The sequence below is a fragment of the Sphaerodactylus townsendi genome, linkage group LG05 (assembly GCF_021028975.2).
Source record: "Sphaerodactylus townsendi isolate TG3544 linkage group LG05, MPM_Stown_v2.3, whole genome shotgun sequence".
Classification (NCBI taxonomy): domain Eukaryota; kingdom Metazoa; phylum Chordata; class Lepidosauria; order Squamata; family Sphaerodactylidae; genus Sphaerodactylus; species Sphaerodactylus townsendi.
Window position 1 is genome coordinate 98,421,192 of NC_059429.1, and position 17,327 is coordinate 98,438,518.

At 44.1% G+C, this 17,327-nt stretch overlaps 1 protein-coding gene across 1 annotated transcript in view; it reads right to left on the bottom strand.

Moving 5' to 3' along the window:
- DENND2D (DENN domain containing 2D) overlaps positions 1-16,200 on the bottom strand; it is a 39,545-nt gene extending 23,345 nt beyond the window's left edge. The window contains exons 1-3 of the mRNA XM_048497438.1: positions 15,922-16,200; positions 6,754-6,932; positions 2,100-2,212 (exon numbers count right to left, since the gene is read on the bottom strand). Of these exons, the coding sequence (XP_048353395.1) occupies positions 2,100-2,212; positions 6,754-6,932; positions 15,922-15,997 (368 nt within the window). The 5' untranslated portion in view covers positions 15,998-16,200. The remainder of the gene's footprint in view (positions 1-2,099; positions 2,213-6,753; positions 6,933-15,921) is intronic.
- Between the last annotated feature and the right edge of the window lie 1,127 nt (positions 16,201-17,327).

The window sequence follows — 17,327 nt, forward strand, 5'->3', positions numbered from 1 at the left end:
GGGGGGGGCACAGTCTCAAAACTTTCAGGGTCTCACCAAACCTGGGGGGGGGGAGTTAGCATAAGGACAGTCTCCTGATGATACGCTGAAATTTTGGTGCTGATATGTCTAAAAATGCACCCGCTGCAGGCACCAATGTCCTGGTGCAAAAAAAATTCGGTCGTGGTGGAGTGGCCACCCATGGGGGGCGGCATCCAACTCAGGTTTTGCCCAGGGCTACAGTTTGCCTCGTTATGCCCCTGCACATGAGTTTGCATTTGCACGTCACAAGTAACAACATATTTCTAACTGGGATCCTTCATCACATTCTGTGAAAGAAAAGAGAGGAGAATAAAGTGGAGGCAAGAGCCACACAATAAGATGGGTTTGTACAGACTTTAACTTAACTAAATTTAAAACAGCCATCTGAATATGAAGTCTTTGTGCCCTGCAGCAGGTGTGAGAGGAGGTGGGCAAAGGATTCAGTGGAAGAATCGGCAGCAAGGACCTGCCAACTCCAAGAGAGTTGCCTATACCTGACCAAACATTTGCAAATAATAAGTCAAAAAGGAAATCTGTCATATTCAACAGTACCACTGGCCTTGCTTCAATACACACGAACCTGCTTGGCCTCTCACGGTCAGTTTTGTCTACTCTAATGGGCAGTCTGGGGTAGAGTTCTTTCCCAAAACATTACATCACGAATTCTTTAACTGGAAGTGTCAGGATTAAGCCTGGGCTCTTTTACATTCAAGGCAGATGATTTACCACTGAGCTGTGGCCAGTTAAACCATGTCAGGTAAAGCGTTATCTCCTCTTGCAAGGATATGTACTGTTCATCCAAAGTCACCACAGCTTACATTTACCTGTATATTTCAGAGGCCAGTGGATAGAATACATTGGGAAAAGGTCCCTATTTAAACTCTCAGAGTTGTATGCTGATTCTAGCCAGTTATAGGCCCTTTCCCCACTTACCTTAAGCTCCGCGCTACTCGAGGAGAGTAGCGCGGGGTCCCTCGGCACTCCCCACTGAGAGGGGCGGCGACAGCGCAGCCGCCCCTGACGCTGCTGCTGTCGTGCCCCTCAGCGCAAGGCATTCCTGGCGCTCTTTCAAAGGGCGCCTTTTGATGACCCCGTGCAGAGCGCGGGGTTGTGGGGACACCCAGGTGCGCGCCAGGGATGCCGCGCGCTGGGGATTGCGCGCAGCAACCCTCGGAAAAGGGTAAGTGGAGAAAGGGCCATAATAGCCTTTAAGTAAAGTTGCCATCTCAAGACCTTCAAAACAAGAACACATTGTGATACTATGAGAAACAATCTTTTTGCCTTCAACTCACAACAGGCTTATGGCAACCGTGTAACATTTTCAAGGCAAGACATTCACAGTGGCTTGTGACTGCATGCCTTTGCATCATTCCCCCGGTATTCTTTAGAGGTCTCGCATCCAAATGCTTGCCAGGGTTTATTTATTTATTTATTATTTAGATTTTTATACCGCCCTATCCCCGAGGGGCTCCGGGCGGTGTACAACAAAACTAATACAAATCAAGTTCAGGAGCAAACTATACAATTAAAACAACAGCAACCCACAGAGGCTCCATCGTTAAAATATACTGGATTTCATTAAAAACAGCAGTTGAGGCTAAGATCACCCAGCGACTTTCCATGTTGTGAGGTGGGTATTCGAATCTGGGTTTCCTAGATCCTAGTCTGTCACCTTAAACACTACACCACTCTGTCTCTCAAGAAACTAACATGCCAGAATATTAAGCACTATATGCAGCAACCTTAACAATATCACATAGTACAAAGCAATGGAATGCCAGTAACAATAATCACAGTGAAACTATAATGAGTTCAGCCTTTTGTAGAACAGCACTACAAACAAAAGCACTCCCTAAACACTAACAGAAACTGGATAAACCAGGGCCAGGATTGCAAATTTTCACTACTGACTAAAATTAGGCCCAGTAATCGTATATCATCAGCTGGTGGTTTTGCAGAATTCCTAAAAAGAATCTGTGCCCAAAAATGGCATTGGGGAGTTTTGTTCATCCAGGCAAAGTATAAGGGTATCTTTTTGCATTCCTGTGTGTGCTGGCCCAGGGTCACAGGACACGTACCTGGTATACTCCATGAGGGGTGCCCATTCATTACCATCAGGGAAGCAGAAAAGAGGAATAGCCTGCAGCAATCTCTCTTCCTCTTCACGCTGACCTCTCAGCAAATTTTCACGCTGTGAAAAATGAACACTATCAAGCAAGTAGAAGTTCTAAAATAAATGTCAAGTATTATTATTAGCGAGTGGCCCATCAATTTCCAGGCCCCCCCCCCCCCCGCAACCAGAAGCAAAGAAACACATGTACACATCCCCATTTTCAAGCGGGCTTGTCAGCATCATAAACGTTACTCAAAGGAAAATCTATCAAGATGCATACTGAAGTTGCACCTATAGCTCGGACCTAGATGTAGGTGGTCAAAGCAAGTGTGTACATGCACACTTCTGCTGCTTAAGACCAAAGAGATCCTGCTTATGGTACAATTATTTGTAGACCTAAACAAGGTTGAAATCAACTTGCGGGAAGGGCCTTCTCAGTATGTGTGCCCGAAGGGTTTAAATTTCCTGCCTCTTTTTGTAGGTAAGAAAAAACATGCCTGTTCCATAGGGAATATTTCTGGGAAGTTATATCAATATAACTGAAATTTAAAGGGCTGTAACAAAGCCCTTTATCTTGCAGCTACTGGGTGCGTTGAGATCTGTGCCTTTAAGAGGAAGGTGAGCTAAGAGACACAGGAAAAGCAGAGGCGGACTGAGGCTTCAGCAAGCTGCTGCAGGGCAGGCACTGGGCTGCCTACTTGTGTGTAAACAGAGAGCCACAAGGAGACCACACTACAGCTCCACTGCATAGCTAAGAACCCCAAGGTAAGGATTCCATATATAACGGCCCAAGGTCTCTGGAAGCACCGCCCATGTGGTAATTCTGTTATCCTGGGATTCATGTTAAAGGGTGTACTGATTCTCAATTGGATTATATAAACTGCAGGTTTTTTAATTTTGTGAGCCATGTGAATCATTTATTATAAGTAGAATTGAAACATATTTAAACAAATAAATGTGAAGTTAAAGAAAACCCACTGGCCCATGTATAACATCCAGTTACTGATTAGTAGGAGCACATTGTTGGCTACTGAGCTAAGCTCCCACACAAGATTCCTAGGAATGATTTGGTGACTTGTGGGAGATGGGGGAAGGTGTGTACTTACTGTGCCATGCAATTTTCATTAGCATTCTAGTACTTGACCCAAAACTCTATAGAGCTCCTGGACAAATGCTAGAGCGTTGCCCCATTGCGATGCTGGCACTTCCAGAGTGTGCTGAAAGTGACATCATAATGTGGCAACAAAGATTATCCCTTCATTTTCCTGGTTTATTTTGACTAGGGCCATTAAGCCTACTCCCACACCAAATTTATGAAACAGGATGAAGGTGAGAATGAACCATCCAGGCCATAAACACTGGAACCCTCCTCCTCTTCCCACTGAGCTGCAGAGGCTTAATTTGGTCACGAAAAAGAAGCCAAGACCTCTTTTTAAGAGCTCACTAAATGTCTTGGGCACAAGGTTGGCTGTGGGATTTAAGGATACTGGCAGAGTCTCCTATGAAGGTAGCCTCCAGCTAGAGCTGAAAGTTGCATGAGGTGCAGCTGATTAATTCTGCACTGAACAGTAGCTGATCTCACTACAATGCCTGGAGCACAGATAGAAGAGAAACCTTTCTTTTACTGTGAAGCAATTCTGTAATTTTCTCATACTACAGATTTGTGGTAAGTGGTTAGAGGAGCTGAAGAATGTCAGTCACACTGAAACAAAGTTGTCAAAACCACGCTTGCTGAAGTGTAAAATGAAACTATACTAAGCAAATCCAAACAGGATATTGTTTGGGTTTCTACACAGCACTGACTGCAGACTTTTGCACCTGCACCAGCATTAAGTCTTGTTTTCCAAGGATCTGCCACCTCCCAGAGGCGCAAATTCTAGTATTCTGTGCACTCTGAATCAGACAGAATTAATCTGGTGAACACAATATTAGGTCAGGATAACACTGAATTCAGTGAATGGATTGGATCCAGCAGCAATTTCTGCTGATGGAAGGATTTTCCTGACAGTGGAATGGCCTTTTCTCACCTCCCCCCCAACCCCATCCCTCTGCCTGAAATACTGCTTATGCAGGGGACTGCCAGGAATGGCACAAAGGGTTAGTCAGAGGTCTCCAGTAGAAGGAGATACTTGGTTCAATTCATCCTCCCCCCCCCCCCACCACATCCCTGGTTTCATTGGAGGCCATCTACTCCTGGATCAAACCCAGCATTCCCTGCTAGACCAGAAACATCAACTAGACTTAATGAGCCACTTATTCTCAACTCTGAGGCATCAGATATGGAGGAAAATAAATACACAAAAAAGAACATTTTTAGACAATATAAAATCTTCAGCTAAGAAGCCTTAGATATGGCTTTAACCTGGATATGGTTTGCTCACAAGCCTGGTACCACTTCCCTAGGGACACCACCAGCTACTGAGTGCCCTTTTGCACTGCTCCTAGGTGATTCTGTATTTGCCCAAGCAGTCAGTCTTCTTTCAGTTCCAGTTTGGCTACTTTTGACATTCTACTGGCCAGCCCTCAGTGAGGGGATAAACTTGGACTGGATATGGAAGCACACATCACTGAATGCTCCTTCCTATTTAAAGAAAAATCTAAGCACACAGAAAGTTACCATGGCAAGTAGTTTTCTTCCTGACACCCCATATATCGTTATTTTTTCCAACTATGTGAGTGGGCAGGAATCTGGACGTGCTACCAGTAGATAAAAGGAAATACATAGCATGTATGGTTTCCAGAGTACTGGAACAGAGTCCAGAAAATGAGATCCCGTCCTAGTATGAACACATGTATCAGTCTTATAATGAGCTAGACCACTGGTCTATCAAAGTCAGTATTGTTTACTCTGACAGGCAATGACACCCCCAGGATCTCAGAAGAAGGTGCTTTATATTAGCTATGACCTGATCCTTTTAATTGGAGTGTCATGAACTTTGGATATTCTATGTACCAAAGCTCAGTAGAAATCCTGAATATCTTGCAACATAGTAGTGCAATGGACCATCTCTATTAAAAAAAAACCACAAAGATTTTTTCTTTGTTTTTGAAGGATATGCACAGTTACTCAGAATCTAAAACATGTTTAGGGGAACCTGCTAAATCCCACCACTGGTTGAAGCCAACCTTAGTCTGCTTCAACTTCCCTTTCCACTCCCACGTATCCATGCAGCTGGCTTGGGACGTCTGCCATATTTTTTGTGGTGTACATCCATTATCCCCTATGGGGGATTTTGGCTGGCCAGGGTTCAGGTTTTTTGTTTTGGGATTTCTGCACAGTGGAGAGGCCCTTTGGAAGCGGTGTGACAGTGCTGCAGTGGTGCCATGTCCCACCACCCAAGGGGTCTGGATTGGGTTGTTAAACTCTCTTTTTCTTCCTTATTCTCTTGTTCCAAAGAGTTTCCCTTGAGTTATGATATTTATGAAACGTCAGTGGAATTGGTTTGTCTTTGGAGAGGCAGAAAATCTTGTTTACAGGGAGCTGATATCTGCTGCATCTTTGTCTTTGAAGATTCCCTCATTGCTTTGCTTTGTAGTGCACCTTCTCCTTATCTCTTAAAGCTGTTTTAGAGAAAAGGTTTCCTTGGTAGTGAAGAAAGCAGGAGCCATTTTTTTGATGAGGCAAGAAGAGAATGTCAGGCCCAGACTGCACTTTGAGAAATAAGAGGGTCTCAATGACTACAGAACCAGGGTCCAAACCTAGCACATTAGCACAACCTGCCCTCTTCATTGGATACATTAATTCCATGCTCTGTTCTTTGATTCTAGTAAATGGGTGAATTTCTTGCTAAGCCTGCCATGAAACTTTAACCAACTTTATAGTTTGATAACTACTATCAAAAAGTGTTTCACATCACTTCGGTAGAACCGGTTGTTAAAATGGTGCTTGTAAACAACCAATTGTTAAATTATTTGAATCCGACCACCGGAACCGGTTGTTAAATTATTTGAATCCCACCACTGGCTTCACCCCCCGGCCCACCTCCATAATGTTCCCAGCCATTCTGGCACAGCTTTCTGCACCAGTGCGACTAGAGAATGGTGGCAGCTTCCGAGTTGGGCGCCTTGGGGCCCAAATACCCACACATCTCCCCCTCCCCTGACATATTTGCCCCTTGCGCTGGCTGGCTGGGCACCAGTACCAGCGCAGGGCTGTGTTGCTTCCTCAGGTAGGTAAGCCCTCTCCCTCTGGATTGGGCTGCCCATGGTCTATGCTCAGTGAAGCGTACTTTTCAGATTTTGAACGAGTTACAATGCGGGGGGGGGGGGGGGCTTCCATTTTCTGGAGGTAGTTGAACTTACCAGATAGGTTGCCAACTCTGAATCAGAAAATTCCTAGAACCTGGGGGAGGGGGTTGGTAATGGGAGGGGCTTCAGCAACACGTAATGCCATAGAATTTGCCCTACGAAACTGCCATTTTCTCCAGGAGAACTAATGTCAGTCATTTGGAGATTAGTTATAATTCTAGGAATCTCCAGGCCCCACCTGGAGGATGACAACCTTAATATCAGACAACAGCAAAAGCAATCAAACCTTCAGTCAGACTACTTCCTGTTTTCAAGTAAATCACTTTATTAGGAGCCAATTAATAACCAGACAGACATGCAAGTTTTCTTACCTTGGGAAACTGGTAAGTAATCTTGGGTTCATAATTTCCCTGAGAGTTCTTTTTAAGCGACACCACAACCAAATACTCAAAAAACAGCTGTCCTGTGAAATAAGGGAAGCTGGATCTGTCTCCTGGCCTCCCACCAGTGTCAATTTTGCTTTCTGTAGGAAGGGCATTCTGGAGTTCATCTGAAATGCATAATTATAGTCACACAAACTAAAATAATTGCAGTATTGAGGCACAAAGAGTGTCAGTGAAATCACAGTGATCTACTGATGTGTGTTTAAGTGACATAATGTGGTTAGGCCCTATTTTTAATTTGTTATTTATAGTCTGCCTTTCTCACTGATACCAAAGGCAGATTAAACTGTTTCAGTTCAATAAATAGAACGTGGAGACACTTAATAAACAAAGTAGTAAGATTAGGACTGTAGAAACCTAAAACAAGGCATAAGTATTAAGCATAACATATTCAATAATGTAAGAAATGGTATTATGTAAATAGAAATATATTGTGAGAGCAGGAGAAAAACATACTGGTAGCATTTGTGTTTATTTGTGTTGTATGCTATGTTTTCCAATGGGCCCAGGGCGGCTCACAACATTTCCATAATGCATGATAAAATCACTTAAACCATAACCAATATAAATAAAGTATATTTTTAGGGTGCAAAAAGAGAAACCACTGAGTCAGTGATCTAAAAATATCTCCTGATTGGAAGGAGACAAGCCTAAAGTAATGACCAAGGCAGAAGAACAACTGAAATCATCCCCAGAGAGCACATAAAGAAGCTGATTTTATTCATGCAGTGATACAGGAGTCTGGCTCTAGGTGAATAAGTACTTTGGGCTCACACTAGCAATTCTCTTATAAGATACACGCTGGTATCCCCTGGAAGGAACATACGCTTGGAATTAGTTTCGAAACACACAGTTGTAAATTAGAACAGCCTGAAGGCAATCTATTCTAATTAGGGAGCTATATTTTATACTACTTAACTGCTCATTATCACATACCTTCCCAGTGTTTGCTGCAAGAAAAGTACAGGGAGGAAAAAGCTGTACCATCCCTAAAGTGCCTGCAGGCCAAGGAATACGATGACCACATCCCAGGACGGTGTAAGTACCATGTTCCAAAGTCAACGGAATGAGAAGTTATACAAATCAACCATCTGAAATGCTGAGCTTTATGCAAGCAGAATTGGATATCAGAATCCAGTGAAAATCCAGAAACTGGGTTGCACCGTGTTTCCATCATCTTTCTGCTGCTTAATGTCTTAATGTTACTTTTATATATTTTGCACATGATCTGCTTAAAACATGAGCTTAATGGCTAAACCTGTGGTCCCCAACATGGCACTGCCCATCACTGTATTTCTGGTAATTGGCCGCTTCTTCCTCAAAGCATCTCTTCTCCAAAGCAAACAGCCAATTGTGCTGTTCTTTCCGTTTCTAAAGGACAGAGGTTTTTTCAGAGCAGCCTAGGAGGTATCACATTTGCATCCACAGGGAGCACCCATTTAGAAAAACCTGCTTCCATCTTAGGTGGCTGTGGGATTAGGAACTTTATTTTGTGGAACCTCCCACATTTTGTGATGGATGCAGTCCTTATGGTAGCCATTTTGTGACTGTTTACACACACCCCCATGACATTTTGTAATATTTGTAACACCTCCCACTACCTGTTCTCAAAATCCCCAAAGTGCCCATGAATTCAACAAGGCTAGGAGCCTCTGGGCATCATTGGGCTTCTGATTAAAACATGTTTGGAAATATCTCTCCAGCTGAAATCAACAGAACTAAGAAGTATTTACCCTTGATGAGATCATCCCATTATTTACATTCTTTATGGTGTACACTGCAGTGCATTACAGGGAATTCCAAATTATTTTATAATTTATTAATTTGCTCATACAATACTTGGGAATTCATTTATTTACTTCATTTGTACCTCACCTTTCTCCCCAATAGGAACCCAAAGTGGCTTACATTGCTCTCTCCATTTTATCCTCACAACAACCCCATGAGGTAGGTTAAGTTGAGAGTCTGTGACTTCCCCAAGGTCACTCAACAAGGTTCCATAGTAGAGCAGACATTCGAATCTGGATCTCCTAGATTCTAATTCAGCACTGTAATAACTATAGCATTCTGGTTCTCCTATAATAAATAAAACTACTTTTGTACTGTCAAAGACTTGCATGGCCGGAATCAACTGGTTGTTGCGGGTTTTCTGGGATGTGGCTATGGTCTGGTAGTTGTTGCTCCTAACATTTTGCCTGCATGTATGACTGGCATCTTCAGAAGCATATCATGATAGGATGTGTTTCTCTCTGTGGCATAGTGTACAGTCAATTGTTTATAAACCAGTCGTGGAGCTACAAGGGGACAGGGGGTGCGCCGTGCACTGGGCGCATGCCTGGGGGTGCAAAAATCACCCCCAGGAGCCTCCCCCTTCCCCCAGGCAGCCCCCAACACCCCCGCGGTGCCCCCCACCCTCCTCCCACACTTACTTTAGTTCCTTTCCTTTTTCAAAACCTTTTCAGGCTGCAAAAGGCCTGTTCTCGATAAAAGCAGCCTGAGGAACTACAGTTCCCAGGAGACCTTGGGGCTCACAAGAAAATGTAGAATGTGCAACGGGCACAGTTTGGCCCAGCTACGTCTCTGTTATAAACTGTTTAGGTTCTTCAACTTATGGGTTTTCCAAACTATGTGGCCTCTATAAAAAGGAACATTTCTTTCCTGAGAATAATCATGCGGTACGGGAATGCCCAGAGTTAATACAAGACATGGTGCCAAATAGTCAAATAACCTGCACATTTGTGATAGAAATCTTCAACAATGCCTCCTGAAACCTTACAGCTGTTTGTGCAGAAGCCTGCTTGCGGCAAAGTTGTCAGGGTTCACCAAGTCCAATCTCCAGCACAACAGAAAAGAATAGCCACAGTTGCGTCAGACAGGTTGGATGCAGGAATGAAAGATTAGCAACACCCAGGAAGTGAATTAGCTTCAATGCACCCAGAAAGGAAACAGAGCAAACAGCAACAATTGCAGCATTTGTTACAGCAGTTCTGGAAACAACTCTACAGCCAGGGATCAGGTTCAGGTCTAGATTTCGGCTGTGGCTGTAGTTTTCTCCCCTTGCCTAAAGGGAGACTCTTCAGAGAAATAAGTTCCAGAAACACATCAAGAACAAACTGCAGAAGAGGAGCAGCAGCAAGCAAGATCCTTTTCCACACTAAAGTTCTATATTTCCACAGAATGACCCCAGTTGCACCAGAACCCTGCTAGAGATATGGCCTTCCTATGGTTAACCCTTGAGGCCCCTAAGAACTGGCATCAAATTGTTAGAACATGACAGTTGCCCTATGGAAGTGGAGACACGTTCAGAGTTTAATATTCACTAGAGCAATGTTCTGTGCAAGGACGTAGGTAAGGAGGGGGAGGGTAAGGACGTAGGTAAGGAGGGTTTAACCCCTCCCACTTCATGTCTGAAGCTCCACCCCCCGTTTGTGGTTTTTTTGCATTTTTTTAGTGTTTCTTTTCAGTTTTGGGCCTGTGGGGGGGGGCAGCTTTTAGGCTAGCAGCACCAGAATTTCAGGGAGTTGTTGGGAGACTCTCCTGATGATACCACCCAGGTTTGGTTCAGGAGATCCAAAGTTATGGACTCCCAAAGGAAGTGCCCCATCCCCCATTGTTTCCGATGGGAGCTAATAGAAGATGGGGGTTACACTTTGAGGATCCATAACTTTGGACCCCCTGAACCAAACTTCACCAAACCTGGGTGGTATCATCAGGAGAGTCTCCTAAAGATACCCTGAAAGTTTGATGCTGCTAGCTTAACAATTGCACCCCTAACAACAGGCACTCCCCAAATTTCCCCAGATTCTTCTTTTAAATCCACCCCCTTCAGCATAGATTTAAAGGGAGAATGTGAGGTCCCCAGTTTAAACACTGAAAGTGATGCTATTTCAGGGTGGGGCATAATCCACCTCAAAACATCATCACTTTCAATGTTGTTTTAACTGGGGACCCCAGATTCTCCCTTTAAGGTGGATATAAAAGGATAATCTGGGCTCCCTAGTTTAAACACCATTGAAAGTGATTCTCACTGATAGCTCCTGTACCTCTTCTGTGCCTTGGCAATGAGTTCAAATACCGTCTAGTTTAGATACTGGAATCCAACCTGGAAGCACCAGGCAGCCCTGCGAAGATGCCTACTTTTTCATACAGCTTTCTTGAGCTTTTCCACAGTGCTTTTAAAGGCTTGCCAAAAATGGAAGCTTTTGGGCATCCTGTTGTTCCAATGAGCATCATTGCTGGCTTACCTGTGATGTGCTGGCTTCTGGCTCATCAAACATTTTTAATGCAGTTGCATCCAGTGCATTAGTAATGATCTTATTTAGTAATGATCTACTCCAGTGATGGCGAGCCCAGGCCAGCCTAGGTGTGTGTGTGTGGGTGGGGGGGTGATTCCCCCCCCCCATGATGAACTCTATTTGCGCGTGCCCACAGAGAGGGCTCTGAGTGCCACCTCTGGCACCCGTGCCAAAGGTTCGCCACCACTGATCTACTCTGTCTTTGGAACAGAAAGGAGGGGAAAATCTGTGCCTGTGGGCTACAGTGAGAACAACCAAAATGCGTGCAGAAACAGATCCATTTTACCTTGCAAAGAGGCCCTTCTAAATCCTGCCAAGCAGAAAAGAGATATAAAGTGGCTTACATGGATAGTTACAGTCAGCAGCTTGAGCAGAAAAAAAGGTGGAGTCAGTCTTCCAGGCACAAAGTATCCAAGGGAAATCCCTTTCTTATTTGCCTTAGGCAGGTGACAGCAAACAACAAGAACTCTGGAATATGAATGCTTATGCCAGATCCTGTGTGAGGCCTTGATATCAGTGTGTGGGTGTAGAGGGAACAGCTGTACAGCAGCCCAACTACCAGTGCAGTTAACTGAGCTTGTTTCCAAGCTGCCATTTATATCGCTGTGAAAACAAGCCTAATGTGCATCACTTCAAATATTGCAGCATGTCAATAAGAGATACTAAATGAGAAGTCTTTTCTTTGGCAACAGAAGAGCAGGTTGTAAAAGGGTTATTAAGCTCCCTGCTTCAGGTAAAACCAGACCTGCTGCTGATCTCCCTAATGAGTGACCTTGTAAGGTACAAGTTGGTCACCTTCACACATTCTTTTGCTGTACACAAAATATATTAGGTACATGCCTGAAATATAGCGCATAAGGAAGCTCAATTTCAGTCTTACATCAGGGTGTAAATCTTGTTTGTAACAATTATACAAAGGTGCAATGGGTAGCTGTTTTCATTGCAATGGCCTTTGTCAAAAGGGACAAAAAGCTAGGAGCTCTAGGCAAAAACAAAACAAAACAGGGAGCACACTAAGCAGTATACTAAATTATATATTCTTCCAGCAGATGATGCAGTAATTCTCTCAAGGACCCCTATTGGCTTAAAAAGAGCTCTAAATAAATTTACACATTATTGCCAGGATGAACATCTAACAATAAATTTCCAAAAAACCATGATACTTGCATTTGGAAATTGTCCCAGACCCAGAAATTGGCAGTTAGCAGGAAACAAGATTGAACAGGTTCGCAGTTTCAAATACCTAGGGGTGGTACTCCAGGCTTCGGGCTCCAAATCTGCCCATCATACTCAAATGGCAAATGACAGTGAGAGGTCCACAAATAGCATCTTAAAATTCTTTTACACAAGAGGAGGTTCCTATGTTCCAGCAGCGCCGAAACTGTTCAAAGCAAAAACAATTCCGCAACTAGTCTTTGGATCCTTTCTAGGATCTCCCTCCTCATCATTCGCTCCACTAGAAAGAGTACAATCTAAGTTTCTAAGATCTCTAGTACAAGTCCCCAAAAATGTTTCCAACTCATGGATTAGGCTTGAAACTGGGATGCTAAAAGTTGAAGCCCTAATTTGCCTATTATCAATTAAAAATGGCTAGGCTGCTTTCATAACCCACAGGGTCTTCTCCCCTTGGTTCTCCAGGACAACTTTCAATCCAGCTGGCATAGGACAGTCCAAATTACCATACAACAGATGGGACTCTCCATACAAACTCTTATAGCTATGGGAGCTGAAAGGGCCCGTGTGCTGGTCAAACAGAAAATTTTTGAAGTCACCCAAATTCTTAACACCGAAACATCTAAGATGGCAAGTAACTATAGCACCATATCTGTTCTTCCTCGAAAACAGCAATATGAGAAGATCTTTCACATTGGCCTGATGTAATTCTCTTCCCTCCTTATTGTTAGAGGGAAAATATAAGAAAATTCCATATGAAAAGAGGCTTTGCCCCTGCCCTCTAGGCAAAATAGACACCATAGAACATATGTTCTTTAGATGCCCTACTTAGGAAAAGCCCCGAAAGGAAATCCTCAGCCCAGTCCTGACAGGCCTAACTGGCCTAAATCACAAAAATATACTGGCCTACATACTGATGGGCAGGGACCAGAAAATCACATGGGAAACGGCCCGTTTCTGTTCATTTATTTGTAAATACAAAAAGAGACATCTGGCGGCTGAATGATAAGGGGATAGGAAGAGTAAATTAGTTTCAATCTTTAGACAACCTGGCCGGAAGTTTGGGTTTTTAGTAAGTCCCCATAGGCACTTTTTAGAAAGACTGCATAGGCACTTTATAAGTCTGGGAATTTTAAAAGTTTAATCCCTGTTCCAATCAATGTATTTTACCTAGTGTTTCGCTACTATGGTGAGATGGGATTTTAAGTACTAGTCATTGACTGCAAACTAATATGGTAATAATTATAATATTCAGTTCACGTGAATACCCTCTTTGTATATACCACAGACTACGTATTACCTTTGATCTGTGTTTCTAGTGCTTTTTTCCTGTACACATATAGTCTATGCAAATGGTACCATGAAATTGATGTACTTTTGTTCTGTTGTACTGGTCTTTGACTGTAAATAAATGATTGATTGATTGACTGATTGATTGATATATTCTTCCAGTCTTAAGAATTTGCTTTGTCTCATTTGTTTTCTTGCCAGGTATAGGGCTAGTTTGGGCTTCAGATTTTGATCAGAAGATACAAGAAGACACACATCTTTGCCCCACTCCTGCCCCAGGTTCCTGGACCAAATACCAGAGACATCCTGGGTACAGCTGGATTCAAAGGAGCATTTGCTCATGCCCAGTTGTCCGCTGAATTATTAAGGCACTCACCTAAAGCTACAGAATATGTAGTGTTCCCCAGTTTATTACCAGTAGAATATTAATTTGGTCAGGGAATACATGACAGTAATGTTGGCCAACACAGAAGTCCCCAGCATTTTATTTTGTATCATCCTAGACATTCATCCTAGTCAAAAGGCTCCCACACCTATGGGAGCTGTGGGAATAGTTTAGACTTTTTACAAGACAGGCATTTTGAATGGCGAAGAAGCAAGTGCACCTCCAGCCTTCACCAGTAAACAAGTCATGAGTACTGCGGCCCAGTCATGTGGATGCTCAGTCTGCATAGCTCCCCCACTGCATTTTAAGATGGAGGCAAATTTCTCTAATCTAGAGTCAAGATGATCAGATCTGTTCCTGAAACAACTGTGTCATTTGTGTGGCAGTGGAGAAGGGATACTTCCTGGTCTTACAACACACCAAGGCTTTTATCTGCCTGGTGAATGTGTAAAGAACCAGGCTGGTAACTTGCCCTTTGGGCACCACCATGCAAGAGGTTAAACTGCCATTCATTAACATCTAAAACAGACACTGTTTGGGGAAAAATATATGCATACCAGATTATTTCCTCTTTCATGCAGAAATCCAAAAGTCCTCTGCATGCCACTATTGCGTGCCGTGTAATTGTTAGTTTTCTCCTTATTCTATATTCAGATATCATTTAAAATACTTCTAACCCTCCCCCACACACACACACAAGTTGGACCCAAAGCACCTTACAAAAACATTGCATATTTTACTAGAGACCATTTTACTTGGATTAATCTACCGAGATTAACTACCCTAATGACTTTAAAGCAATACTAGTTTATTTTTTCTCCATGTGTGTCAAGCAAAAAAGGGGAGAAAGGCATCTTACATTTACATACAAGTTAGTGTTGTGTACGGTGTTTGGGGGCTTGTTTTGTTTTTGCCGTCCCCATAAGGTTCCCGAGACAAGAGAGAAGCATCTAAAGATGGTTTGCCAGTGCCTGCTTCCACATCTTGTGAGTGGATGGCTGGCCCAGGGTCACCCAACCAGCAGGATTCCATGGAATGAACAGGCCCCAGTCTGCCACCTCAGCTGTTACACCATGCTGGCTCCTTTACTGCTGTGTACAACAGTAAAAACCTAAAGTGTCAAAATCATTTATAAAGGGGGAATCTTCTCATTATCACAATCAGCTTCCTTTCCAGTAATTCCTTCATTCTGTATGGTAATAGGACTCCCCACTGCATGCCGCAGCATTCATTGAAAGGGACGAAAAGCCAACTTTTGAAAACTATTCGTATACTACAATATAAACTCATGATCACACCATCGTACTTTGTCTTAATCCACAACAAATATCACCTGTTTGGGAGGAATAGTAACCTGGACTGGAAGAAGATGCATTAGAAGAACAAGAATTTTACTGGCCTGTGAAGATTGGGGCGGGGGGGGGGGGGCAGCTAATCCAGATTAATTGATCTGGATCATGCACCCTGATGAATCTGCCCTCAGTGATCCTAAATCTGCTTCCTTTTTCCTTTCTCGCCTATTTTCATTCATTCTCGTCGCATTGCCTCGGTGGTCATTCCCAGAGTGACCATTGCAATTTCCACAAGGGGAGAGGCGGGAGGACACGGGACTTTCCACTGTCCGAGTTCTGCTGAATTCCCCTGAAGAGGTCGGGACGGGGGCTGGCTGGCCTTCTGACCCCAAAACGCGCGCCTCACTTCTCCAATAACTTTCTGAAAGTTTTCCAGGCGCTCACGGGCCCGATCCTGCACGGGGGGCGGGGCGGTGTCTCCTTGGGAGAAGTGAGAACAATCCGTGGCCCTGTCACAACCGAAGGGCTAACTGCAGAGGGGGGCCAAAGGGATCGCAGGAGATCAGGTCGGGAGGACAGAGCAAACGGGGGGAGTGGGGCGCCGGACTGTCTGACAAGTGTCCGAATTGCGGGGCGGGGGGATTAGTGCCCCTTTGCTTACCTGTCCGGGACGATCTCCGCCGTAGGCTATTCCGTATACTATTTCGGAAAAGGCGGACGATCCCCTCCACCGCCATCAGTGCCGCCGCTCAGCTCCCAGCCTCCTGATCACTCTGGGTTGCGGCGGGCTCCTTCCTCCTCCCTCCCCTCCACTTCTGGTCCGCCTGTCGCGGTTTCACTTTCGGCAGAGAGGGCTTCACACCTGGGCGGGAGTGGGAGAGAGAGGGGGGGGGGCAGCGGAGCCTGCCTGCTGTTCCTCTGCGTGGAAATTGGAGCGACCTTCACCTGGGACTGGGAGGAGCGCTGTTGCTTCCCTGAGAAAAGGGAGAGAAGCGCTGCGAGGGGAGCAGCAGCCCCTGCAGGAGGAAGGAAGAACACCTGGCCCAAAGAGAGCTGCGAGAAGCAAGTTAATGCAGTTGCAATTGCCCTAGCTAGCTAGTGGGCATAGAGGGGGCAGTGGCAGGAGGTGGGGGCGGCTCAATTGCCCAGCAAAGATGTCTGGAGCCCCCCTTCTCCTGATTAGGCCACTGGAAAATGGCAAAAGGCGGGCCTGTAGCGATCCACTTGGATCATCCACTTTTTAATGGAGAACTTTTCCCCAAACTACTATTAAATAGTATGTGGAAGTCAGGACTATGGGATGGACTGTAAAAACGTGGATCCAACACTTTGTGGCATTGTACCAGCACAGATCCTAATGAATTCATATGATTTTTACATTGAAATGAAATGAAACCGCCATGATACTGTAGAGCATGTCTTATTCTATAAGCAGAACAACAAAAAATATCGCATCCAATGCTTCCTGGCTCTGTAGTGGTGCAAAAACATGGTTGAAAAGCACGGATCTTCATGGATCCTCATGATTTTTGCACCAGGTCATCCCAAAGTCACCATCAGATCACATTACATTTCTTTAGCCCTGGATCTGACCACAAAAATAACATATCTGATGTGTTGTGACACCTGCCAACACTTTTCCTAGTGCCTGTGAAGTGTTCATAGAGAGTGGGAAGGACTAGGTATGGCTTTTCCCCAACAAGGTTTCTGACTGCTACTGGAGATTTGAATAGCATTTTTTTTTTAATGTTGCTTTGGCGCTGATTTCCACATTTTAATCACTTGAGAAGTCCATCCCCCTCCCCAAGAAGCATTCTCTATTATTGCACCTCATGCATTATTTTATAAACCACTTTCAGGTTCTCTCTTATGCCCAGAAGGCCTCAATGAATAGCAGTGACAGGTAAGTGCAACTCTGTTATATTATTTGTTAATCTTGTATGCCTCCCTTCCTCAGCAGGCTCAGGATGGCTTCCAGCATACTCAACAAAACATAAAAACAATATAATTGCAGATTAAAAACATTTAAAATTATTTTAGATTTAATGTCACTGAATGTCACAACTA